We start from the raw sequence: 27669 nt of genomic DNA on the forward strand, positions 1-27669 counted from the left end.
CTCGAATTCACCTGAAGCCGTCTGGAGGTCCGAGGAAAATTTGCAAATTCCGCTCGCATCCATACCCTGTCAGTATAGCTTTATGGAAACCCTCACTAAATTTACAAAATTGCCATTAAGATGAATGTTTTTAAAAGTTTTCTAGGAGCGTGTAAGCGTCAGTAACGCACTACATAGAATGTCATTCCCAGACTAGGAACCTACATAGGGGAAGACATTTACGATTGGAGTCACCTCTTGAGTATGTAAGTGGGAGAGTGGACCGTTGATGGCTTCTCTTTAAACTCATCCTCCTTCCTAAAAGTGTTGAATTCTGATTCCAGAAAAGCCAAGATTTCAGGTACAGACCATTCTGGCCTCAGATTTCTCTATGCTGTGTCCAAGAGGCATTTTTTTGGGTAAGACATGGTTATCATCTGTGACCCTGACCTCAAAAGGTTAAGTATGTTTTTAGATATTCTTAATTATCTTTAATACAAGCAGTCTCTGACAGGAATCCGTAGGCTTAGGAACCTCCCTCTGGTTTGCAGTTTGAGTCGCTCCAGCCTCCACTCTGGAAGTAATCCAGCTACTTCAGGGGGATCAGATGTAGGGCTGGGGGGATCAGGGGAATAGGGGCCCAGTTCAGGGTGCTTTTTGGACACCATTCATAATATTTCAATCATTCCTGGTTAAATAAGCTCATAATTTGTTACTCTTCTTTAGCAGAGGAAAGGGATTCCAAATTCTGAACAGGATACTTACAGGCATTTTGAATGTGACCTGTGTAGAATGTATCTGTTCTAGATGCTTCATCCATAAATTTATCTAAACCCTTCATAAGTAATATCAGATTATATAGCCTGCTGGAGAAATATACTATAAACATTAGGTGTCACACATTAATCTAAAGCAATGTGTCATCTATAAGGGGTACTGTCTCTCTATTCCTGATTTGTTAAAACGCTTAACAGTTAATGTAGAGTTAGATTCCTGAATAAGGGTTCTGCAAAGCTGAATTCTTACCACAGCTTTGCTACTAACAAGTATCTTGGCTTTACCTTGGCCAGGTCCCTTTATGTCTTTGAATCTCAGGTTTCTTGTTTATAAAACTAAGTGGTTCTTGCAGCTCTAAAATTCTTAAATGGAACAATCTGTTATATTTTACTGATCTAGATCTAGTAGACATTTTTCTACCCCCAAGGTCAGTTTGTTTGCTCTTCATTTTATTTATTTATTTTGCAGCTTGTAAAGATGCCATTTTTGAGATATAGTCGTTGAAATTCCACATCATATTCCTGTTGTAAACCCATCACACATTCTGTGAAAGAGTAGGGAAGTGCTGTTTTGTATCTAACATCCCCTTTTAGGGGTGCCTGGCTAGCTCAGTTGGTAAAGTATGTGGCTCTTGATCTTGGAGTTGTGAATTTGAGCCCTATGTTGGGTGTAGAGATAACTAAAATTTTTTTTAAAACATTTTAAAGAATTCATCCCAGAAAAAGAGAAAATTAAATTCTCGGTGCTGCAGAAAGCATTTAAACACTTCTGTTCAGTGTCTTAAAAGTTTATAGGAATTTATGTGTGACTGTATCTCAATCTATTCACAAACTAGGAGTTACTTCTTCTTACAGTAGAAGAAAATATAGTTATTTGCCTAGTTAAAGGAGAAACTGAAGACAGGTATTGTTTGAAGCAGTTTTAATCTTTTGCTAATTCAGAGATAGCCACACACAATTTATATAATATAAAACAAACCTATCAGATAACTATTTCCTCCGTCCAAAGGAAGGGTGTGAAGGGTGATCTCATTTGCTTGTTCAGTGCTGTAGAGATGACTGGAATAGTGTCTTACAATAATAGGCACTCAGTATATATTTTTGAGTGAATAAAGATATGCACTCTATTTCCCAGTTTCTTCTGTAGTCAAACTATAGAAAAGACTTGGTGATTGGCTGAGCCAAGTATTCTTCTGAAATGAACTCTAGAACTTACTGGCTTTGAAATACAGAAATAGTGACTGATATTAATGCCATTTCCCATTTGAAAATTATTGAGTGAGAGCTGGGGAAGCCTTTGGGATTGTCCATCCTGACCCTTTCGTTTTACCAATGGAGAACCACACACTCAAATATACTCAGTGCCAGCCAGCTGGTCAGCAGCAGCGACAGTTAAAGACCTGGTCTGATCTCCAGCTGTGGATACGGAATAAGTCTGTGCTGGGGCATCCACAGCCTGTAGTACCTTTTCCTGTGGATGTGGAATTGAACTGAATTAAATTACATTGAGGCTAGAGCGTGACTTTTCAAAGCGATTTTAAAGTTTAGGAGTTTAATGCACCACCTTTACCAAGTCTTCATTCATACCATTGCTTCCTTCATTCCTTCTTCAGATTAGTGTAGGGGTTGATGCAGGAGTCAGTATGGGCAGGACCTCAGCCAATTACTTCAGTTCTTTCCTGAGCGTCCCCCTGTGGAGGCTAGTGGGACCTTAGATCCAGAGACAGAATTTTGGGTTATATTCAGACAAGAGATAAAAAGTTTAGGATTTAAAGATGGCAGTTATTTTAAACAAGATAATACAAGTAAGCTGAAAATGCCATGCAGATGCAAAGTTTTGTGATGAGTATTTTTTTTAGTGTTTATTTATTTTTGAGAGAGAGAGAGAGAAAGAGAGTGTGCACAAGCGGGGGAGGGACAGAGAAAGAGGGAGAGACACAAAATTCAAAGCAGGCTCTGGGCTCCGGCTGTTAGCTCTGAGCCCGATGCAGGGCTCGAACCCATGAACTGTGAGATCATGACCAGAGCCAAAGTCGGATGCTTAATTGACTGAGCCGCCCAGGTGCCCCCGTGATGAGTATTTTTAACCAGTGATCTAGCTGCCCCAGCCTACCTTTGGATGGGGTGAGTGGGAATGGCCACTGGGAAGAGTGGAATGACCTTCAGGTGACTGAAGCAATCCTGTAGAAAACACTTTCCCTTCACCTTTCCGTGGGATGTAGCGTCTCTGTTCCTTCTTAGAAACCACAAGTTCTGGGGCACCTGGGTGGCGCAGTCGGTTAAGCATCCGACTTCAGCCAGGTCATGATCTTGCGGTCCGTGAGTTCGAGCCCCACATCAGGCTCTGGGCTGATGGCTCAGAGCCTGGAGCCTGTTTCCGATTCTGTGTCTCCCTCTCTCTCTGCCCCTCCCCCGTTCATGCTCTGTCTCTCTCTGTCCCAAAAATAAAAAATAAACGTTGAAAAAAAAAAAAAAAGAAACCACAAGTTCTTCATTCGTTCAACAAATATTTCTTAATTGTTCCTAACCACAGGCTAAGGTGGTGGTGCATGTGTCACCAAAATGCACATAGTCATAGTCAAAGCAAAATATGTGTAATGTTTGTTGTGTGCCAGGCAGCTGTTGAGGTTCTTTCTGCAAATTAACTCTCAAAAACGTCAGTAGGGTGTCTGGCACACAGTACTGGCTGGCAGTGAGGACCAGTACTCAGGAATTCCAGTCTCAACAAATTTGTTTCCTCTCTTCCACTCTGCCCCATGCATCACCTGCACTGACTTCCCTGTGCCCCGTGCACTCGATTCCCTCGGCCCAAGGTGCCCATCTGGTGCAGTTCCCCTCACATGGCACGCTTGCTTTCTTTTTTTTTTTTTAAGTTTATTTATTTATTTTGAGAGAGAGAATACATGTGAGTGAGGGAGGGGCTGGATGAAAGGGAGAAAGAATCCTGAGCAGGCTCCATGCTCAGCATGGAGCCCAGCATGGGGCTCGATCTCAAAAACCATGAGATCATGATCTGAGCCGACATCAAGAGTCAGATCCTTAACGGACAGAGCCACCCAGGAGCCCCTCATGTGGCAAATTTAGTCCTCCTCCATCCTCAGCTCCCATGATTCACCTCTGTATAGTCTTTCTTGAACTTCCTCCCCTCCCCTCCCCTCCGGCAATCTCTTTCCCATTTGCTGCCAAGTAACATTGTGTATCCTTCTAAAATAGCATCCATCATATTTTATTGTAATTTATCTATTTACAAAGTTTGTCTTCTCTTTGTCTCCCGAAACGACTGGGGATCCCTCAAATGTATGTTCCGAAGCTGGTCTCCATTCATAGTAGGCCTCCAGTTAATGTTTGGATGATTGAGTGAAGGGCATGAGAAGCTAATTTGAAGCGTATGAGACTTTTACTGTAATTAGGTTCTGTTTGGGAGATCATTTTTGGCCATGTAAATATTTTTGTGATGAGCCATTCTATGAGGACAGAGCCACCAGTGTAAATTAAGTTCTTTGATCACCCACAGGTCTTTACAATGGCAGTTTATTGTCTCAAAAAACAAGTATAGTCACAAACTCAGGGATAGACATCGAGACCAAAAAGATGCACCTGACCTGGAAATGAGGGTGTGTGGCAGTTTGTCTCTTAGGAGCAGAATGACTCAGCATTCCTTGTCTTCCTTTCAGAGCTGAAACCTTGGTGGCCATATGGCAATTTCTAGGTCAGGTTCTTTAAGTTAAGGTGTTCTGGGATATTTTTCTTTGGTTCTTTGTTGTAATCAGCTGAGTAAGATGTAAGTGCTCGAGTGGGAGGAATCCGAACTGAATTTGATGAAGTGGTCGTGTCGCAGCCTTCCAGAAGATGGCAGAGGCCTCACAGAGAAGGGATGGTCTCCCATTGCTGTGCAAGGAGGCTCTAGCAGGCAAGGGTACATACTAACCTGTGCATAGAGGTTGATCTTTGACCTCGCGCTCTGCCCAAAGCCTGGGCCTGACACTCTGTAATCTGAATAAGCTACCATACAGGACTAGTGGAAAAGTCTGAGAGTGGATGGAAGCATCTGCCATATACTGTTTCTAAACCGACATGAGCACTGAATGGATACGCCTTACCGCATGGGTCCACATTTATATCTGTGGGCCAACCTCAAGGACTGAGGATGGACTGGATGTGTACTTTATGATTCTAACGGTAGTTTTTAGGGATACCTCATGAACTGTGTTGGAAGGAATTCTAGAACCAGTAGATTGGGGTCCTTAGTAGATCTCAAAGCCTTACTTACAGAGTTCTGAACCACCTATTGCTGTTACCGTAACACTTCCTCCAAATTTGTTAGGATTGCCTGGTGGAAGGGGTAGAGCCATCATCAGAGAGGTCCACGTAATCCCCATCCCTCCACACGTCCTTGTCACTCCCCTTATTAGCAGGGAGTCCAGTGACATCCAGGTATGTCAGTGCTAGCCTCACCCCATTCCACCCTCTTCTCCAGTGGTTAGGTACGCCAACCTTACCCACTTTCCTGAGACACGTTACCTTATTATGGGTTTATATTGTTTTAACACATAACTACAACATGATCTGAAATGTTTAATCTAGTCCCATTTGATCCTTCACTCTTAAAAAGTAACTCAAGTGATGCCTGGGTGGCCTAGTTGGTTGAGCGTCTGACTTTGGCACAGGTCATGACCTCACAGTTCATGGGTTCAAGCCCCACATTGGGCTTTACACTGACAGTGTGAACCTGCTTCACATTCTCTGTCCCCCCCCCTGCCCCTCCCCCCTCACGCACTTGCGCACTCTCTCTCTCTCTCAAAAATAAATAAACTTGAAAAAAATAAAAGTAATTCAAGAAGACCCCCCCCACCATGAGAAAGTGATAAATTTAAATTAGTTACTTTGCATTGAGGAACCAACAGGAATAATGGAATAACTACATCTGTAACTCTGTTATTAATGCTTTCATATATTTTATGTGCCTTCGTCTTCACAACAGTCCTTCCCATTCACAACTGTTGCCTGTCCAGTCTGTGCCAGGCACTGTGCTAGGTACTGGAGATGTGATGGAGAGTTAGAACAGTCTCCATCCTCATTGTTAGGATTTCGTTCATTCTTTTGGTCAACAAATACCTGTTGACTACCTACTATGTGTAAGGTATCATTCTAGGTACCAGAACAAAACAGGAAGAAATCCCTGCCTTTCCAGGAAATTAGAGTCTAGATGGGAGAGATAGGATACAAACAAGATAAGTAAAGTATATAGTATGTTGGTGAAAAGGGCCAAGAAGGAAAAAGCAGGGAAAGGGGATGGCATGTTTCTGGAGGCAGGAGAGGAGATGCAATTTTGGATAGGGTGGAAGGGTGTTCCTCACCTAGGAGATGATGTTCAGCTAAAGACTTGAAGGAGGTGACGAAACAAGCCATTTAGATATCTGAGATTAGAGTAGTTTAGGCAAGAGGGAGTAGCAAAACAATTAGTATGGCCAGAGCGGAGTGAGCCAAGGAGCAGGCCCTGGGAGAGGAGGTCAGAGAAGTGGAGAGTGAGGGGAGAAGAGCCAATATATTGGGCCTTGTGGGTCATGGAAGGACTTTGTATTTTACTCTGGATGAACTGGGAATCCATTGAAGGGTTTTGAGCAGAGGGGTGACATGACCTGCCTTATGGTCACAGGGTCACTCTGGTCACAGTGTTGAGAACAGACTGATGGTACCAAGGGCAGAAGCAGGGAGATTGCTGAGGTCATTGCCACAATTCGGGTGAGAGATGACGATTGTTGGACTAGAATGATTTCAGGGGAGGAGGTGCAAAGTAACTGGATTTGGGGTAGATTTTGAAGACAGAGTTGTCAGGATTTGCCTACTGGATCAGATGTTGGATGTTCAGTAAAGACTAGTCAAGGAGGACTCCGATGTGTCTGTCCTGAGCAGCTAGAAGAATAAAGTTTGCCATTTACCCACCTGGAAGGGATGTAGGAGTAGGTTTGAGCCGGGGGTGAGGATCAGGACCGAGACTGAGATGCCCATTAGACATCCAAGTGAAAATGTCAAGTAGGTGGTCTGTTATATCAGTTGGGATAAAGGGAAAAGCCCTGGCCCGAAGATATCAAAAATAGAAGCATCTCCACATACCTATCAAGGGAGTGACTTCATAGAAAAGAGAAGAGGTCCAAGGACTGGGCTCTGGGGCACTCCAGTTAGTGGTTGGGGAGATGAGGAGCAGCCAGGAAGGAAACCTAAGTATAAGGGATGAAGAAATCCAGGAGAGAGGAATGTCCTGGAAGCAGAGTGGACAAAGTATTTAAAGAAGGAAGACGTGATCAGACTGTGTCAGATTTTGCTGATAGATCAGGTTAGATGAGGAGTGAGAATGGACCATTGGATTTAGCAACATGGAGTTAGCATTAGTGTCCCTGATAAGAGAAGCTTCATGAAATATTGGAAAACAATGAATATACACACTGTCTTAGGAGTTTTGTTATAAAGGGAAGGTGAAAAATGAATTAGTAGCCTGCTATGAACTGAACTGTTTCTCCCCCAAATTCTCTCTCTCTCTCTCTCTCTCTCTCTCTCTCTCTCTCTCTGCCTTCTGATGATACAGCAAGAAGGCAGCTATCTGCAAGCTAGGAACAGGTCCCTCACCAGAACCCAGTCTTGCTGGCACCCTGATGTCAGATTTCCAGTCTCCAGAACTGTGAGAAATATATGTCTGTTGGTTAAGCCCCCCAGTCTGTGGTATTTTGTTGTAATAGCCTAGCTGACTAAGACCTTGCTCAAAGGGGAGATGGGTTTGAGAGTCTTTCCTTAAGACAGAAAAAACAGTGTGTTATATGCTGGTGTGAATGATCCAGTAGAGAGAGAGAAATTGGTGATGCAGGGGAGGTGGATTGCTGGAGCAGTGCTTTATAAGTGAGAAGGAGGGATTGGGATCTGTTACATATTTCAAGGAATTGGCCTAAGCTGGGAGCAAGGATGCTTCAGCCATTGTAAGAGGGAAGATAACCTACATGGCCCAGGTGCCAGTAGATGGATAGATGTGCTTGTGGGAGCTTATAGGGAAGTTCCTTTCTGATTACTTCAGTTTCTCTCATTGAAATAAGAAGGAGGGAGAAAGTAACAAGAAGAGAAAGTGAAATCGTTCTTTAGGGTCAGGGAGAGTGAATGGACCAGGGAAATAGGGTGCTTGCCAGGCAGCAGTAAGAATGCCCTTGAGACCAGTCGGCAGGTTTTTGTATTTTTTTCTTCATGTTCCACTGCACAGGAGGGAACGCGAAGTAGGCAGAGTTGGATTGGTCTAACCAGGGATGTGGTTCAGCCAAGCAAAAACTAGGTGCAAGATCTGAGGATGTACTGTAGATTTGAAGATGCATGCTATGGTGCTTTCCTATGAAATTTAAATAGGTTAAGGCAGGAAGTGAGGGTCTGAAGCGAGGGGCAGTAAAAAACAGGGATCTACACATGGTAGTTCCTAGGGTCAAAGTGGGGTCAGAGTTTGGCTGGAGTTGGGGGTACTAGAGAGAGTAAGCTGGAAAGATAGGAGACAGTGTTTGGAGACAGGAATTATGATGATTGCATCAAGTGTAGAATGTAACCCGGAGTGGTGACTGAGTTGGGGTGGTGGACTTCAGCCAAGGACTTCCATCCTTGGAGGAAATGAGGTCAGGAAACAGAGGCATGGGCATCGGAAGAATTCTGCACAAGGGTACTGAAATCAGCATTAGCTGTGGCAGTGTTGAGGGGTCAGTGAGTCAGAAGCTAAAGCTTGAGAGACAGAGGTGGGTGACTGGGGTCCCTGGATGGCCTGTACAAGTGGAGTGCTGTGCAGTCTGATGAGAGCTGAGCTGGGAGTTTTAGGGGAGAGAGAGGAGGAAGGTCTGGAAGCCACAACAAGGAGCCCATCTCTCCCACTGGCAGGTTCGGGAATCCCAGGTGCCAGGAAGAGAGCACAACCACAACTGGGAAGGACCGTTAGGGAAGTGGGTTAACTGGGGAGAGTCGGGGGTAAGCCACACTCAGGAAAAGAGGGTGAAGGGAACACTCACTATAAAGGTTGAGGATGGGGGATTTGCTGCCCGTTGAGTCCCAGAGGACACCGCGAGGTGGAAAGGGGTGGAAGATGGGAGTAGAAAAGACAATGTCAGAGCCAGGTGGGGATTAGCGTGTAGGGAGATGAGGTGGCCTTGGAGACTGGAGTCTTGGGTGACTGATGTGAAAGGGATAAAGGGCTTGAGGAGATTTGTCTTCGTGGTTGCAAGGAGGCTCGTTACGGTGAGGTAGGGGTGGGGAGGGTTTGGGAGAGGGCAGGTTGGTTTCCTGGGACCCTTCCATTTTACGGATGAGGAAACCGACACCCACAGAGACTTGTGTCTTGCCAAGTTGTTGAATGACAACGAGGCATTTTTTTTAAGTTTTAGATATTTATTTTGAGAGAGAGAACGCATGCATGCTTGTGCACAAGTGAGGAGGGGCAGAGGGAGAGAGAGAGAATCGCAAGCAGGCTCCACGCTGTCAGCACAGAGCCCAACACGGGGCTTGATCTCACAAACTCCAAGATCATGACCTGAGCCGAAATTAAGAGTTAGGCACTTAACTTAACCTACTGAGCCACCCAGGTGCCCCTAAATGACAAGGAATTGAATCACGTCTCTGACTTGGAGACCAGCACTTTATCTCCTTCATCATAATGGCCTTTCATCTCAAGTTGTTTTAACTTCTTCCAGTGCTTTTGCAAATACATTCACCCTGGGATATCCCTGAACTCAGTGCTTGTAAGATGCCAGACCTTGACCATAGATTTATTTCTGAGAGGTGAACGTGCATTTATTAGTTTCACACATTTTTTCTGAGCCCAAAGGCACCATGAGTCAACATTTCCTTTCCGAAACTTTCCTTGATTCTCTCTCAGAGATTATCACTAACCGCTCCCTCCTCATTCACTGTCACTGTGCCCTGACATATATACCTGTTCGACCACTTGTGTTATAATCAGTCACCTCCTTCCCCACCCACTACCCAAACCAGACTGATAACTCTTCCTAACACCCAGGTACTCTGTACAGAGCATCGACAGCATTAACCACAATTGTGTGTTGTCTTTCTTCTTAAATTCCAGGGATATCATCTGTTTCACCCACACCCCTCTACCCCCGTGCCCAGCCCTTAAGATGGTGCCTGTTCCTTAGCTGTGAGTGGCCCTCCAGTGTCCCTGTTGCCCTCCCATTTGATGGCACTGGGACCCCACTTCTAACCATCAACACCCGAATCTCTGAGGGCTCTCTCCGGTCCCAAGAGGCCACTTGGCCCATACATGCAAGGCAAGCCAGAAGGGCCAGGAAATTAATACCACGTCCCCGGAGCAGCTTTCAACCAAAGACTGAGTTGGTGCACAAAAATTCTCAATTGCCAACTCCGTCACCCCTCACGTGGAATAACTGAGGCGTGTGCACTAAACTATTTCTTACTGTTATGCAGCAGGATTAAGCCCTGGTTGCCAAGGCAGTCCCTCACTTAATAACATACCCTCTATTTGCCACATTCCCTTCTCTCCTCTCGCACCCGTGTTTCCTGAAATTCCCATCCTAATAATAAACTTTTTGCACTTGTCTCGGGAGCGCTTCTGGGGACACCCAAACTAACAGTGGACTCAGCCCAGAGTAGCTGCTAAATAGATAATTGCTGAATGGATGTGTTGAGTGACAGACTGAATGTTTACGTTGTGTCTGTATGTCCCTAAGGAGACTAAGCTCCTCATAGGCAAAGATCACCTGGTTCAGCTTGGTATTCCTGCTTCATAGTGTGTGTGACTCACCCCAACAGTTCACTAAAGGTTGAATTGAATTAAATGACCTGAAAATAGCAATTGGTGGAGAACAAAAGCAGCCACTTAATGACTGTGGGTTTTAATGAGGTGGAGGTAAGACCTCTTTGGGCCTTGTGACAAAGAACTTTAAAAGGGAAGGAGTGGTGATAGCATCTCCTTAAAAATAAAAATAACTTCCTTCTGAGAAATAACTTCCTTATGGGGGGGGGGGGGCGGGTGGAGGCTAGAAACACGCAGGGAAAGCCTGGAACATCATCGAGAGGGGCCAGGTCATGTTTCAAATGACACATCTTCCTTATAACACGATGAGATCATGTGAAGCGCTCCGTGGATCATCCACTTACTTTACTTCTACTGTCGATTCCATTCCGACAACTTTCAGAGCTTCACTACCAGCCACTGTTACACAATCCTGAGTCTGGGTGGCTCACTCTGTTAAGTATCCGACTCTTGATTTCGGCTCAGGTCATGATCTTGAGGTTCATCAATTTGAGCCCCACATTGGACTTTATGCTGACGGTGCGGAGCCTGCTTGGAATCTCCTGCCTCCCTCTCTTTCTGCCCCTCCCCCGCTCTTTCTCAAAAATAAACGTTAAAAAAAATATATATATATGTATATGCATATACATATATATATTTCACTGTATATATATATATACATATACATATATATATATATATATACACACATGTATATATATGTGTGTGTATTATAGGGGTCCCAAAAGCTGCCGTAAGTGAGGTCCTTGCTTGCCATCATCCTATAGTGTCCTGTGATTTTCTTATCTCCGCTGCTTGCTTTGTACGTGAAGGTTTTTTTCTAGTGCACTACAAATCAGTTTACTTTTTTTTTTTAATGTTTACTTATTTTTGAGAGAGAGAGAGAGAGAGAGTGCAAGTGGGGGAGGGTCAGAGAGAGAGGGAGACACAGAATCTGAAACAGGCTTCAGGCTCTGAGCTGTCAGCACAGAGCCTGACACAGGGCTTAAACTCACAGACCACAAAATTATGCCCTGAGCTGAAGTCGGATGCTTAACTGACTGAGCCACCCAGGCACCCCTAAAACCAGTTTACTTTTTTTTTTTTTAATTTTTTTTTTTCATTTATTTTTGGGACAGAGAGAGACAGAGCATGAACGGGGGAGGGGCAGAGAGAGAGGGAGACACAGAATCGGAAACAGGCTCCAGGCTCCGAGCCATCAGCCCAGAGCCTGACGCGGGGCTCGAACTCACGGACCGCGAGATCGTGACCTGGCTGAAGTCGAATGGTCAACCGACTGCGCCACCCAGGCGCCCCAAAACCAGTTTACTTTTGAAGCTTTCTCTCATGAAGCCAAGGATGTGTGCGTCTGTGCGCATAGGGTGGGAGGTAACCCATTACGCATCAGTCAATGTGGAGACTTTTAAAGTCAGATCTGGGCGCCTGTGTGGCTCAGTTGCTTAAGCATCAGACTTCGGCTCGGGTCATGAGCTCGCAGTCTGTGAGTTCAAGTCCTGGGTCGGGCTCTGTGCTGACAGCTCAGAGCCTGGAGCCTGCTTTAGGTTCTGTGTCTCCCTCTCTCTCTGCCCCTCCCCTGCTCGTGCTCTCTTTCTCAAAAATAAACATTAAAAAAATTTTAAAAAATAAAGTCAGATCTAAGGCAGGGATCCATATGACAAGAAATCTTTTGTTTATTTATTTACTTTTAATTTTTTTTTTTAAGTAATCTCTATATCCAGTATGGGTCTCAAACTCACAACCTGGAGATCAAGAGCCACACACTCTGCTAACTGAGGCAGCCAGGCGCCCCAAGGAATTTTTCCTTTAAATGAGATAATGTATGTGAAAGTTCTTAGCAAAGTACCTAAAATACAACAGATGCCCACTAAAAATGCTAGCCAGATTCAGATCTGAGTGGCCTCACGTCTGACTATCTGTGCTTCTGTTTCCCTCTATTGATGTGAATGGTTGAGAATGGTTTTTAATATTTAGAGCTCTACTTTCCAAGAATGATTTGCTTCTTTCTAAACCGATTTCTCTGTATTATAAAGTACATGTCTTTGCTGTTGTACATATAAATGCAAAAGTCTAGTTTTGATTAACTTAATTGAACCTGATATGTGAGTTAGAAAAAAGCAGGCTCGGTTCTTTGGAAAAAGTTATCCCATTTTTCTATCCTGTTTTTAATGCAGTAAAATATTTCTGAATGTAAATAACAGACTTCAAAAGGAAATCAGAATATAATAACCCATGAAAGTAGATTATTCTTTTTAGAAGTAATATGAAGAAAACATTGTTATGGCTTTAAATGGTTGATTTAGATCAGATTGGCTGTTGGCCACTGTACTAACTAGTTTGGGGTCTGATCTTTTTCACTGTCTTACTGACCTGTTTGGGGACAGAATGATATAGTTAAAAAAAAAAAAAGTGGTTTGAGGCTGAACAGTAAATTTCAAGCCCAATGTAGGAGTCTGGGAGAGTCTGAATATTCCAGAAACAGCTCTGCTCCCTTCCTCCTGCCCTGTCACCCAAGTCAAGGTGATGCCCAAAAGCACTGGGGCACTTAGTCACATGAAATCCCTTGTTATTTGTTATTTGAGGGCACGAGCCTCTCATTGCTGAGCGCTTTCCGTCTATCTACAGGCCACCAAGCAGAGCCCTGCCCTCCCTGATGTCCTGCATCAGCTCTTTATTCCCTTGGCCTGAGGCCTTTGGATTGCAGTGGAAATGTTAAGGACTCTGGGAAAGGTGACACATTTAGGCTGCATCCTGTATTAAGTGTATCAGTTCCTTTCCTGAGAGCAGATATTTGAATGAGGAGAGGGGAAGCCATTTCTGAGTGATTCAAGGCCTCAGAGTTCAGCAGCAGGTTTGCCAAGAGCCAGCCTTAAACTCAGGTTGTTCTTGGCCACGGCCGTGTGGAACTGCCGTTCGCAGTGAAGCCACGGGCCAGCAGCAGCCTCTTGTCTACTACTTCTAGAACCGACGATTTCTTTAGGTTTAGACGGCAAAGAGAACAGGAATGACCGGGGCAAGGGAAGATGCCCACAGCAAGAATCGCTGGAGCTGTGGACGTGGGCGGAGGCGGAGCTGGGCGTGCACATGTAATTCCTTAACCTGTCCCACCCCTCTCGGCACAGAGCTGGAAGCAGGCATGGCCAGAGACCACACCTGTCTAACTGCTTGGTAGAGTCTTTTCGGCTACACTTAACCCCCTTCCATTCTTCATTTATTGAAGGCTCCAGTTGGAATGAGCCAGGCCCAAAGATTTACCTTTGGGGAAGAGAGATGAAGTTCTGGTAAGATTTCCTAGGTGTACGTGACTCTGCTTGAGGCCGCGCTGTCTCCGTCCACGTGTGGTTGATATTTCCAGAAACGATTGAATTCTTTTCTTCCCATTTAGAAGCTTCACTGTTCATGTGTGGCCTCGTGTTGGGATTTAAAAGCCAGACGGTTCTGCTGCTTCTCGTTTCTCTAGGTCACTTTTCTGTTGCAAAGCCATTTTCCTCCCCAGCGGGCACGAAGCTGCATAAGTTGTCCTCGCTGGCTTCATCGAATGTGCAGTGATGATGCCAGCGCCTCACGTGTGTATGGCACTATATGGTTTTCAAAGCATTTTTGCTCATATTAGCTCCTCGTGTGGTGTCGTCTCAGGCTGTTGCTTTTGCCCTGCGTGTTTACTCCCCATTTTCAGCAACATGAATACTTTTCTTTCTTTCTTCTATCAGTTTTGAGGATGCTATACGGGGTTTGCTCTTTTTTTTTTTTCTTCTTCTCCTTTTATGTTATTTTCCCCAATGGCTGTAAGTGGCAAAAGGAAAAAGCCTGTATAAATGATACTGTTTTCTGACGGCAAAGGGAAGATAACCTAAATGCTCTTTATAAATCACCCCTGAGAATTCTGTTCTAGTTCCTTGGGTTCACGCTATCCGCAGAAGTACTAAAAACAATTTATCTCCGTGATTACGCCGACCCCCTTTTGTTGCATTGATGAAACATCTTCTAGAACACGGGGGAAACTATGCAGGTTAGATCCATGTAGTCGTTTTGTGGTTTTGGTTTCTTTGCTTGTTTACTTTTGTTTTGCTCTGAGTTTTTGTATTGAGATTCTTCATCCCCCCCAGTGGAGAAATAGTGATTTCATGAGCATCTTTTGTGTTCTCCAAATTCTGTGGTTGTATAGCGTGTCACTTATGAAATAGAAGGCACTTGGGTTAAAGCCTATAAGATGGTTCTGACACTGTTTAAATTTTAGATTTAAACACTGTGTTTAGATTTTCTTTAGAGCCTGGTAGAGACTCCTTTAAGGTTCACGAAGGCTGACCAAGTAATTCCCTGAACTCACTCCTCATTGCCCTACCCATCCCATTTCCTGCCTCTGTGGTTCCAAACCTATTTCCCTGGGGCCTCTCAACAATTCAGCAACCATCAAGTGCCTATCATGCACCAGGCACTGTTCTAAGGGCTGAGGATACAGGAGTGAACAGACAGACGAAATAATGCTCATGGATAGCTCTATCTCTTGGGGCTAGAGAAGACAAACCAAATTATGTCTTCTGCATGAAAGCCCTGCAGATCCATGAAGACTGAACTGCTGATCCTCTTGGGTCTTCACTCCAAGCTGATACTCCCAGTTTGCCCGTGCCCTTATGCTGTGTGGACCAGCTCTCTTCAGATGCATTCTGATTTTGTTTAATATTGAATTGATTTTTAGCAGATTGATATTTTTTTAAGAGTTTTGTTGTTATAAGGAGAATATGCACTTGGAGACATCTTGGAAAATACAGATAAGTAGAAAATAGGAAATTACCTATAATCCCATTACCCATTGTTAAAATGTTGGTATATTTCCTTCTAGTCTTTTCTAACTTGTATTTATAATTTTGTGTCCTGTTTTTTTCCACTTAACATTGGCATTTTTGCATTTATTACATTCATAAAAATCATTTAAATGGTTATATAATATTCCAGACATATTTTTATCTTTTTTTTTTTTAAGTAATCTCTATGCCCAGTGCGGGGCTGGAGCTCACAACCCCAAGATCAAGAGTCACCTGCTCCCTGACTGAGCCATCCAGGTGCCCCTCCAGATAGACTTTTCAAGGTTAAGTCATAAAAGACTAGTAAGGATTCCTTAAGTGAGCTGCACTGCTTCCTTTTTATTTCGTCTCCAGCCTTGAAAGACACTACACTTTGAGTAATACTAGTGCTCCATCGAAGGAAGATGCTGGACTATGTAAATCTCCTGTGGATTCTTCTAACTTGGATTATTCTTGATATGCTGCTTTTCTTTTCTTTCTTTCTTTTTTTGTTTCCTCTTCATTCTTTTGTGTTTCCTCATGATCATGCTCTGCCCATTTGTGTGGAGTGCGGGGTTGACTGTAGCTTTCTTGTTACTACAGGATATCCAAGTGCCATTTTCAAGGCTGTCTCCCTGCTGGGTTGAGCCTTGAGTCTGTCAGAACCAGGTCTTCTGGTGGGACCAGACCGTGGCAAGCATAGAACTCACGCTGGCCCTTCGATTGCAGGTCTTCAGCTGAACCAGAAGGCACTTACCACTTTCCCAGACGTGGTGCTCGTGCGGGTGCCCACACCCTCAGTGCAGTCAGACAGCGACATCACCGTCCTGCGCCACCTGGAGAAGCTGGGCTGCCGCCTGGTCAACCGCCCACAGAGCATTTTAAACTGTGTCAACAAGTTCTGGACTTTCCAAGAGCTGGCTGGACATGGGGTTCCTATGCCAGACACCTTCTCCTATGGTGAGTGTCCTTGGGATTGGAACCTAGCTTTCCACATCACCTACATCTCTATGTTTTTTTTTTGCCCAGAAGCGCTCCAGCATCTTGGTTTTCAGTGTGAATCTGTTCCTCTTAGGTGGTTCAACATCTTGAGTTTTTCACATGGCCGCTCCCTCTGTCTTCATGAAATGCCTTCGCTTCTTTCTGTCTGTGATTCACTCATTCTACATGCATCTGGTACGCACTATGTGCCAACCCCCATGCTAGGTACTGGGCTATAGCAGCAAGTGAGACAGAGTCCTGCCCGGAAGGCGTTCCCAGTTCACCAGAGGTGGAGCACGGCAAGTAAACTGGCCGGGTCAGGGCAGTGTAACAAGTGCCATGGTAAGAGCCAGGGCAAGGTGGTACGGGACACGCAGGAAGGCTCCGCATGCAGTTTAGATGTCGAAGAAGGCTTGCTGAAAGAGAGAATGTCTGAACTAAGCTGAAGTTATCCAGCTAAAGCACTGGGGACAAGGGGGTTCCCTACACAGAGAACAGAATATAGATCAGCCTGGAGGCAAGCGAGAACATGACGGATGGGTGGTACATAACATAACAGATTATGTAGAACATAAAGGTGATGGAATTGAGATTTAAACTAGAACGAGTAGGGGGCGCCTGGATGGCTCAGTCAGTTAGGTGTCTGACTTCGGCTCAGGTCATGATCTCATGGTCCGTGAGTTCAAGCCCCGCGTCGGGCTCTGTGCTGACAGCTCAGAGCCTGGAGCCTGCTTCAGATTCTATGTCTCCCTCTCTCTCTGCCCCTCTCCCGCTCACACTTCGTCCATCTGTCTGTCTGTCTGTCTCACTCTCAAAAATAAATAAACATTAAAAAAAATAAACGGCATGGGAAGTGGAGTAGGGTGAATCCTAAGACTAATAGGAAGTTACTAGAAGGTGTTAATCAAGGAGGTGGCCCAATCAGACTTTAGGACTTCATACTTTGGCTAAAGTATGAAGAAGGAATCAGACAGGGGCAGAGTAGAGACAAGGTGGCAGTAGGGTTTTTAAACTGTCAAAGTGAGGGGCACCTGGGTGGCTCAGTTGGTTAAGTGTCTGACTTGGATCTCAGCTCACATCTTGAGCCCAGGGTCATGAGTTCAAGCCCCACAATGGGCTCCATACTGGATGTGAAGCCAACTTAAAAATCAGTCTATCTGTCTGTCCATCCATCCGTCCAAGTGAGCAGTGATGATCTAAACTAAGGTAGCCATAGTAAGAATGAAGATATGTGAACAGATTCAGAAATTATGAAAGAGATCAAAATAACAGGCCATGATGACTGGTTGGATGTGAAGAATATACAGAGGACTCCAGAGTGACTCTGGTTTCTGGTTTGGGCAACCAGATGTGAAAGCAAACATTCACTGCAACTAGAAACACCAGGGAGGAGAAACAGGTTGGTGGGGGGCAGGGGTGGGGTGGTGAGGGGTTATCGGGCAGAGATGATTTCAGTTTGGGACACATTCTTTTTGAGGCGTCTATAGTATGAGCAAGTAAGAATACTCAGTAGGCAGGAGATAAATGGATCTGGAGCTCCTGAGAGAGGTGTAATTTAGGGAAGCGGATTTGGAAACCTTCATTAGGTTAAGTGAAGTCACAAGAATGGATGAGATTGCTTCAGGGAGAACGTATAGAATGAAGAGAGTGCTGAACTCTACATTAAAATGGTTAACATTTTATGTATATTTAACCACAATAAAAAATAAAATTTAGTAAGAGAGGGTTCAAGAGGGAACCCTTTAGAAAATGGGTAAAGGAAGAGGAACACATACAGGAGACCAAGCAGGAGCATTTGGAGAGGTGAGGAGGGAAGGGAGAGATGCCAGATGCCAGAGGAAAGAACATTCCAGAAAGGATGAGTGTTGTTTGGTTCTGAAAGGACAGGTGTGTTGGGTAAGTGATGGGGAGAAAAGCCCATCAAGGGTCAAGGATGAGGGAATGAATGAGAAGTGAGAAGATGAAAACCCATCTCAGTAGCTGATGGTAGTTAAGGGATGATACAGGAGCAAGAATGGCGATTTTGTTGAAGATGGGAGAGAACTGGGCATGTTTAAAATGGCGACAGAACTCGGAACGGGGAGGCTGAAGGCCCGTCAGAGAGAGCACACTTAATAGCGCAAGAGCTCCGAGGAGGTGAGAGGGAGAGGGGTCTAAAGCACAGGTGCAGGGATGGCCTTGGATAAGAAGGACCCCTCTTTTACTGTTGTATACGGGAAGGAAAAAGCATAGCTAGAGACGAGTTAGATATGTCAAGGGATGTCAGGAAGTTGGGATATCCCTTTTTTTTTTTTTTTAAGGAGATAGAAATTTATTAAATACACTGCAAGGGAGCGGCGGGCAGGAGAGAGACTGTCTGCGGGAGTTCCTTTCTAATAAAGTGTACTCTTCGTGAGGATGTTCCTGATTACCTACACGGCCTCACCATGGTTTTGTTTTAATCATTAACCCTTTTGTAAACAAGGCAGATCTTATTAGTATGCCAGGGTATTTTGCTTTGCAAAAATTGATGAACTATAATACCACCTGTGGCAGGCAGACTACTGTCCCCCAGAGAGGCGAATGTATAGAAAATCAAGGATGCTTATGAAACAATTTAGAAAGATTTTAATATACATTATTATTCATATTTTTAAAATTAAGAATTAGCGTATAGTGGAGGTAATTCAGGCTTTTGAGTCATGCCTTAACTGGTGAGACAAATCCCCAGGCTTAGTTTCTTTGGGCATCGGCTTTCTATTGTTGTACCACAAAGTACTAAAAACTTAGCAGCTTAAAATAACACCTGTCTAGGAGCACCTGGTGAGTTGAGCACCCGACTCTTGATTTTGGCTCAGGTCATGATCTCAGGGTTGTGAGATTGGGCCTCACGTGGGGCTCTGCCCTGGGCTTGGAGCCTGCTTGAGATTCTTTGTCTTCCTTTGCCCTGCCCCCTGCTCACGCAGCCTCTCTCTAAAAAAAAAAAAAAGAGAGAGAGAGAGGGAGACATCCATTTATTATCTCACAGTTTCTGTAGGTCAGAAGTCAAGCCACAGCATAGCTGGGTTCTTGCTCAGGCCTCACCAGACTGGAATCAAGGGACAGCTGGGCTGTGGTCTCATCTGGGGTCTGGGGTCTTCCAGGCTCACTAGTTGTTGGCATTTAGTTCCTTGCAGTTGTAGGACAGAGGTGTCTACTACTTTCTTGCTGGTTATCAGCTGAGGGCTATTCTCAGCTTTTAGAAGCTGACTGCTGTCCCTGTCACATGGCCTTCTTGACAATGGCCAAGGACAATGTGCTCCTTCAAGGCCAGCAGGAGAGTCTCTCTGACTTTTCACCTTTCCTTAAAGGACTCACTTGATTATGTCAGGCCCACCATGAATCTTCCCCCTCTTTATCAACTCAAAGTAGACTATTAACCTAGTCACAGGAATATCCCATCATATTCACTGGTCCCTCCCATACCCAAGAGAGGGGATTATACAGGGCGTGTAAACCAGAGTGTGGGAATCTTAGGGCCATTTCAGAGTTCTACCTACCACAGTCATTTTTTTTTTTTTATGTTTATTTTTGAGAGAGAGAGAGAGAGAGAGAGGGAGCATGTGCGGGGGAGGGGCAGAAAGAGAGAGAGACACAGAATCTGAGGCAGGCTCCATGTTCTGAGCTGTCAGCACGGAGCCTGACGCGGGGCTCGAACCTACGAACCGTGAGGTCATGACCTGAGCCAAAGTTGGCTGCTTAACCTACTAAGCCCGCCAGGTGCCCCCTGCCACAGCCATTTTAAAGGGAAAGATACCTGCCCTGCCTATGGGATTGTTAGGAGGATCGCATGAACTAAAGCAGGTGCAGCCTTTGCCACACTGAAATACTTGAGGCGCTCCAGTTTCCTTGTGTCTCTACTCCTGCATATAGTATAGGTGCCCCATGCATGTCTGTCAGATGGAATGGGTTCGAATTGCTTTAATCAGGAACACGAGGCCTTGAAAGACATCCTACAGAAGGGGCACTGCGGGGCTGACCACTCCCGACCATCAGCCTTACCTTCACTGATGTTTACCTTTTCTTGGCAGGTGGGCATGATGACTTTTCCAAAATGATCGATGAGGCTGAGCCCCTGGGCTACCCGGTCGTGGTGAAGAGCACACGAGGACACCGGGGTCAGTGCTGCTCCTCCTGGACTTCCGTTAGGGCCGCACCTCTGCAAGGGCAAGACCCTCATTGGGTATCGCGGAAGCGCTGGTTTAGAGAAGCAGAGTGTCCCCTCAAGGGGCTCACAGTGTAGTCCTTCCTCTGTCCCCTCCTCTCTGTCCCCACCGTCCTTGCTTGGTCAGACCCTTCTCATCCATCCCCTGGACTCTGACTGGTCTCTCTGACTTCAGCGCCCGTGTGTCCTCTCTTCCTTGGAAGTGATTTCTCTGAAACCTCTGTTCTTGTCACTCCCTTGCTAAAAAGCCCTCCCGAGAGCCCTGTTGCCTGTTAGGCAAAGCCCATATTCCACTCTGTAGCTCCGAAGGCCCTGAAGCTTCAGCCTTCCTTTGTAGCCTTCTCTGGCCCCGTGAACCCTCATAGTCCACTGCAGACTTTTCATTCACCAGCTGGACCGTGCACTGTCTTCTCTTTCCTTTGCTGGAAATGCCATCTTCCTCTGGCACCTAGGGATGCCACCTGTAAAGGCCAGCCCTGGCTATTGTCTCTTTCCCCTCCACACCCCCAGTCTCCCTGCCTGTCTGCCAAGCAGAATTAACTGCTCTTCTTTCATGTTTCTGTAGCACGTTGACCGTGCCTCTAACGGTACTGCGCTTTATGACAGATACGGGTGTATGTGCCTTTTCCCCCTCATTGGCTGTGAGCTGCTCAGGGTTGGGAACTCAGTCCCATGCATCTCTGTCCCAGAGTCCTGCACCGGCGCTCCGTGCATAGCAGGGACTGGTACAGCAGGTGAGCAGGTACCCCCTGATGCAACCCAGATGGCATACTTAACTGCTCAGGGCATCTGCAGCGAGTGGAGGCACCGTGAACAGACATGTCCTGAGCAGTTCCTGGGATGTAGGGACCGGGCGGTGAAATGAACTGGACGCAGTCACTGCTGTCAGGGAGCTCCAGTGTGTAGAGAGTAGAGTTGGTGGCCTTGCAGGGTGATGGCCGCTGTGGCAGGCTCATCCAGCACCCGCTTGTACCCAACAGAGGGGGACCAGCTCTGCCACGAGCAGGGTGGGCTTTGCTGGCGGGGGAGGAGACTCAGGCTGGAGTGTGCAATTCGAATTGGAGGAAGGAAGTGAAAAAACAGAAGTAGATGTGAGCAAAGCAACTCATGGGAACCAAGGACACTGTCGAGGAGAAAGAAGAATGAGTTTGGGGGGCAGAGTGGGGCCCTCAGTGCTATTTAGATATGCTACAGTCCTGAAGTTCAACATCCCATTTCTTTTGTGCTAAAATATACAGAATTTAAAATTCAACTAATATTATTAGCCTGCAGACTGCCAGGGACTGTTCTAGCCTCTGGGGATACAGAAAGGAACAAAACAAAAATTCCTGTCCTGAGGGAGCTCATATTGTAGAAAGGTAAGAAAGACAATAAGCAGAAATTAAATAAAATACATCGTATTGTCAAACGTTTCAAAAATTGAGATGTAATTCACATAACAAAGAGTTCACCATTTTTTAAGTGTACAATTTAGTGGATTTTAGTACATTCACTGTTGTGTACAACCATAGCCACTATCTAATTTCAGAACATTTCCATCCCAGAAAAAAACCCTGTATCTATTAGGGGTCAATTGCAATTGCCCTTCCCCTCGTCCCTGGCAACCACTAATCTACTTGTTGTTTCTATAGATTTGCCTGTTTCGAACATTTCATATCAATGGGATCACACCCTATGTGGTCTTTTGTGTCTGGTTTCTTTGACCTAGCATGATGTTTTCATGGGTCACCCATGTTATAGCGTGGAATAGTACTTTGTCCCTCAGTAATACTCTGTTGTATGGATAGACCACATTTTGTTTATCTGTTCGCCAGTTGATGGACATTTGAGTTGTTTCCACTTTGTGGCTATTGTATATAATGCTGCGATAGACATGTGTGTAAGTTTCTATGTGAACGTATGCTTTCATTTCTCTTGGGTATCTGCCTAAGCACGGAATTGCTGGGCCAGTATGGTAACTCCATGTTTCACCTTAAAGGAACTGCCAAACTGTTTCCCACATTGGTTATGCCATTTTGCATTCCTACCAGCGGTGTATGAGGGTTCTAATTTCTCCACATCCTCCTCAACCCTTGTTTTATTCATTCATTCATGATTAGTTGATTGATTTATTGATTGATTTTTTGGGGGGGAGTAGTAAATAAAACTTTTTGATTGTATATATTAATTTGAAAGCTTGCAACCTGAAAAGTGAGCAGGTTTAACTCTTAGAATATACATGTATGAATGTCCTCTTTGCCTTGACAAATAAAGAAAATAGCCCCCACACTTCCACCATAAAAGCAAGCCACAAGCCAAAATACATGTTTTTTCAAGCATTAGTGATGTAGATGCCCACTTCATTTATTTTACATGTTTTTTTAAGATATGGATAAACAACATAATATCAGTTTCAGGTATGCAATGTAATGATTCAATATTTGTATATATTGCAAAATGATTGGCACAGTAAGCCCATCACCATACAGAGCTACAGAACTTTTTTTCTTATGATGAGAACTTTTAAGATTTACTCTCTTAGCAGCTAGCAAATATGTGATTTGTTTTTACCCTTGTGGTATCTTATCATGGTTTTGCTTTTTATTTCCCTAATGACTAATGATGTTGAACATCTTTTCATGTGCCTGTTGGGCGTGTGTAGATCTTCTTCAGACAACTGTCTGTTCAAATCCTTTGTTCACTTTTCACTTGGACTGTGGTCTTTTGATTGCCGTGTTAAGAGTTCATGACATACGAACATAATTGGAACAGGTTTTTTCCCTACCCTGTAGCTTTTCGTTTTCACTTTCTTGATAGTGTCCTTGAATGCACAGAAGGTTTTGATTTCGATGGAGTTCAATTTGTTTATTTTTTTTTCCTTGGGTGACTTGTGCTTTTAGATGTCATTTTCTGGTTGCTTAATCCAGGGTCACACAGATTGACACCTGTGTTTCCTTCCAGGAGTTTAATAGTTTTCACTCTTACAAATGGGTCTTTGATCCATTTTGAGCTAATTATGTATATGGTGTGACAAAGAAGTCCAGCTTCCTTCTTTTGCATGTGGATATCCAATTTCCCCAGTATTACTTGTTGAAGACTATTCTTTCCCCCATTGGATGCTTTTGTAACTCTTGTCAAATATCACCTGACCATTGTGGGCTCTCAGTTCTACTCTATTGATCCCTATATCTTTTTATGCAAGACCACACTGTCTTCATTACTGTAACTTTGTAGTAAGTTTTCAATTTGGAAGTGTCGGTCCTCCAACTTTGTCCTTTTTTTTTTTCCTCAAGATTGTGTTGGATATTTGGGATCCCTTGCATTTCCATATGAATTTTAGGATCAGCTTGTCAACTTCTGCAAAAAAAGTTGGACTTTTAGTGGGGACTGCATTGAATCTGTAGATCAATTTGAAGAGTGTTACCATCATAACAGTATTAAGTCCGCTGGTCCCTGAACATGGGATGTCTCTCCATTTATTCAGATCTTTAATTTTTCTCAAAAATGTTTTATAGTTTTCAGGGGTACGTCTTCTACTTTTTTGGTTGAGTTTTTTTTTTTTAATTTTTTTTTTAACGTTTATTTATTTTTGAGACAGAGAGAGACAGAGCATGAACAGGGGAGGGGCAGAGAGAGAGGGAGACACAGAATCCGAAACAGGCTTCAGGCTCTGAGCTGTCAGCACAGAGCCCGACGCGGGGCTCGAACTCACGGACCGTGAGATCATGACCTGAGCCGAAGTCGGACGCTTAACCGACTGAGCCACCCAGGCGCCCCTGGTTGAGTTTATTTCTAAATTGTTTGTTCCTTTTGATGCTATGGAATTGTGTTCTTAATTTAATTTTCAGGTTGTTCCCTGCTAGTGTAATATATAATATCTTAGGGGAAATGGGTTGGGAGTAAACAAATTATAGCAGCTATTAAACTTTAGTATGTGGGAATAAATCTGAAGAAGGCAGTGGGATGGTACAGGCTGTGCCCTTGAGAAAGTTACTAATCTTGTAGACCTTTATTTCCCTCTACTGTAAAACAAAAATAACTATCCTGTTCTAATGGCTTCATAGGGCTAGTATGAAGTGTAAATGAAATAATAAAAAAAACAAAGGGTTTGGTACATGGTAGATGATTAACTAATCTTAGTCCTCTTTCCCACCCCCTCCCCCTTTTTGCTCTGTGCCTAAAAACTAACTGCAGGCTAAGCCCCATACTGGAACCTGCCAGCAACCAAGGAACCAAGTCCCTGTATCTAGCCCCCATTTCTGCTGAAAATCCTACCTAATGTCCAGGGAACCCCCAGTGCCTCTAATTGAATCCCAGCCATCTAGTGTCAGTTGCCAGATCTCCTGGTGCCAAATGTGCAGTGATGGAGACGTGTGTTGGAGGTTACTTCTCAGTCTCCTAGGCCACTAGGGCCTGAGATCCATCACTCTTTTTATTAAGATTTCAGAAGAGTCCCAGTCCTTTTAAGGTGATTACACACCTCCTAGGAAAACCGTGTCTTCTTTTCCCATATTTGCTAACAAGAAGGCTCAGACTGGGTATGCTCATGTCAGATTTGCAGACATCAGAATCTCTTGCTCAGATTTGTTGGCTAGTATGCAGATGGAAAGCAGGTGCCGAATAATTGTAAAAGCAGTGGTGATTCAAGCAGAAAATAAAGAATTGGGAGTCAAGAAGGAATGCTTTCCCTAGACAGCAGGAGTATAGATCATTCCATCTAGGATTGAACAGGTATAGCCAAGTAAGAAACTTCCTATGTTTAAAAGGGAGGAGGGAGTCTGTCAGTGGCTTCTTCTTTGAACTCCCATGGCATTTTGCATAGACCTCTTTTAACGCTATATCATGCTGTGTTGTAGTTACCTTTTGCGGGTCTCTCTCCACCTAGACTTGGAATTCCTCTGAAGTGTGTTCAGTTAATTGTGTTCTGTAAGCGTGGATTGGCACCTGCCTTGTGCCTCGAGCCCAGTGTAAGTTTTGGAGATTAAATAAATGGGGTTAGAGATGGACCCTGCCTAATCAGCATCCTGGGGTGATTGGAGATGCTAACTGCTTTTGGAACTGAAATGAATAGATCCTTAGGATTCTATGATGGCCTCTTCTCTGTGTCTCTGGAATACATTATTGTTTCATCTTGAAAAAAGAGTTGTTGAGGGAGAGGGACCTGAGTAAAACCTAGAGAAAATAAGGTTCAGTGGCCATTTGATAAGAAGCTCGAGTCTGGTCAGGAAACAGAAGGGGCCAAGGTAAGGCAAGTTTGGGAAGAATTGACAACTGTATGGGCCAGGGAGATGGGAGGGCAAGGACAGGACTCAGAGGCTTCTGTAACTACTCTTGCTCTGTGTCTTTCTTCTTAAAGGAAAAGCTGTTTTTCTTGCAAGAGATAAACATCACCTCTCAGACATCTGCCATCTGATCCGCCATGATGTGCCCTACCTGTTCCAGAAGTATGTGAAGGAGTCACATGGCAAAGACATCCGGGTGGTGGTGGTCGGGGGCCGGGTGATAGGCTCTATGCTCCGCTGCTCCACAGACGGACGGATGCAAAGCAACTGCTCTCTCGGTAAGGTATAAAAGCTCACAGTCAGTGTGTCAGTCGCGGGAGGCCACCGGGATTTTTATTAGGATGTTTGCACCCATTCAGTAAATGTGGATGGATCCCTCCTATCTTGTCAAATGCTCTGCTAGGCGCCAGGATCACAGAGAAGAGTTAGAAACAAGCCCTTGCCACAGCGAGCAGTCCAGGAGAAGAACGGACAGGTGTAAGTGCTGTGATAGAGGTCAGGCCAGGGGTATCAGGACACTGAGGTTGAACCCTATCTGGGAAGTGTTGGGACTCAGTCAGGTTTAGTGTAAGGGGTGACAGGGGGATCCGTGTTTGAGAAAAATCCTGGGTAGGGGAGGGATCGAAGGCATAAGGCAGGAAGCAGGAAGATGAGTTCAGAAGATTTTACAGTAGCTCAGGCAAGAAATCATGAGGGTCTACACTAATGCATGGCAGGAGGAGAGCGATTCTGCTTTTACATTGTAATTGAAAATTGTTTTTCTTTTTATTAAAAAAATTTTTTTAACGTTTATTTATTTCTGAGACAGAGAGAGACAGAGCACGAGCAGGGGAGGGGCAGAGAGAGAGGGAGACACAGAATCCGAAATGGGCTCCAGGGTCCGAGCTGTCAGCACAGAGCCCGACGCAGGGCTCGAACTCACGGACCGTGAGATCATGACCTGAGCCGAAGTCAGACGCTCAACCTACTGAGCCACCCAGGTGCCCCGAAAATTGTGTTTTTCTTATATGTATGATACTATTAGCTGCAGTTTATGTTTGGGTCAAACGCATAACCCCATCCCATGAACCTATTGTTTTTTGTGGGGTTTTTTTCTTAATGTTTTTATTTACTTTTGAGAGAGAGCGAGCGAGCATGTGCAAGTGCTAGCGGGGAAGGGACAGAGAGAGAAGGGGACCGAGGATCTGAAGCAGGTTCCACCTTGACAGCACAGAGCCTGATGCGGGGCTCGAACTCACCAACTGTGATATCGTGACTTGAACCCAAGTCGGGTGCTTAACTGACCGAGCCACCCAGGTGCCCTCCGTGAACCTGTTGTTAATCTTGTTTTCTGTTATGGTGAATGGAGGTGTTCCAGGAGGGATGTAAATTTTTGTCCCCATCAAAGAAAGCTCTCGTCACCCTCATTGAATGAATGTGTGTGTTGGTAATATGAAAGAAACAACAACAAAAAACGACTATGGTTATTTCTTAAATGGCCCGGTGAGTGTACCAAGGCTAGTGATGGATAAAGAGGCCGAGACACAGATTCGGTCCTTCATTAATACTGGTTGAGCAGCCACCACAAGCAGACTCTGTGAGTATAGCGATCAGCCGGGGAGCCCCTGCTCTGGAACAGCTTACGGGGCCATGAAGGAGAAGACACGAAAGCACATCATTGCAAGACACTGTGATAAAGTGCTGTGAGGGGGGCAGATGCTAGGCTCAGGCTGACACAGTGCTAAGTACCCAGCATGCTGTCCCATCTCATTTTCGTGTGTGGTACCACCACAGTGAGCCTCGTGGATGATGCTGTCTTTTTTAGTCACCTTACAAAATCCCTTCTTTAACTAGGAACCACACAGTTTTGTCATTTACCCATGTTACTGAGCTAGTCTAAAACTCTTTTATAGCCTTTTCCTTCTATAAC

At 44.8% G+C, this 27669-nt stretch overlaps 1 protein-coding gene across 2 annotated transcripts in view; it reads left to right on the forward strand.

The window, feature by feature from the left end:
* The window catches only part of RIMKLA (ribosomal modification protein rimK like family member A), a 33774-nt gene that overhangs the window by 536 nt on the left and 5569 nt on the right, over window positions 1-27669 (forward strand). Inside the window, exons 2-6 of one of the 2 annotated variants that reach the window (XM_023258566.2) lie at window positions 13775-13835; window positions 14434-14563; window positions 16065-16295; window positions 20366-20452; window positions 25835-26038. In XM_023258566.2, coding sequence (XP_023114334.2) covers window positions 14527-14563; window positions 16065-16295; window positions 20366-20452; window positions 25835-26038 — 559 coding nt within the window. In that variant the 5' untranslated portion in view covers window positions 13775-13835; window positions 14434-14526. The remainder of the gene's footprint in view (window positions 1-13774; window positions 13836-14433; window positions 14564-16064; window positions 16296-20365; window positions 20453-25834; window positions 26039-27669) is intronic. The other variant, XM_023258565.2, reaches the window with a different exon arrangement.

This window comes from Felis catus, chromosome C1 (assembly GCF_018350175.1).
Source record: "Felis catus isolate Fca126 chromosome C1, F.catus_Fca126_mat1.0, whole genome shotgun sequence".
Taxonomy (NCBI): Eukaryota; Metazoa; Chordata; class Mammalia; order Carnivora; family Felidae; genus Felis; species Felis catus.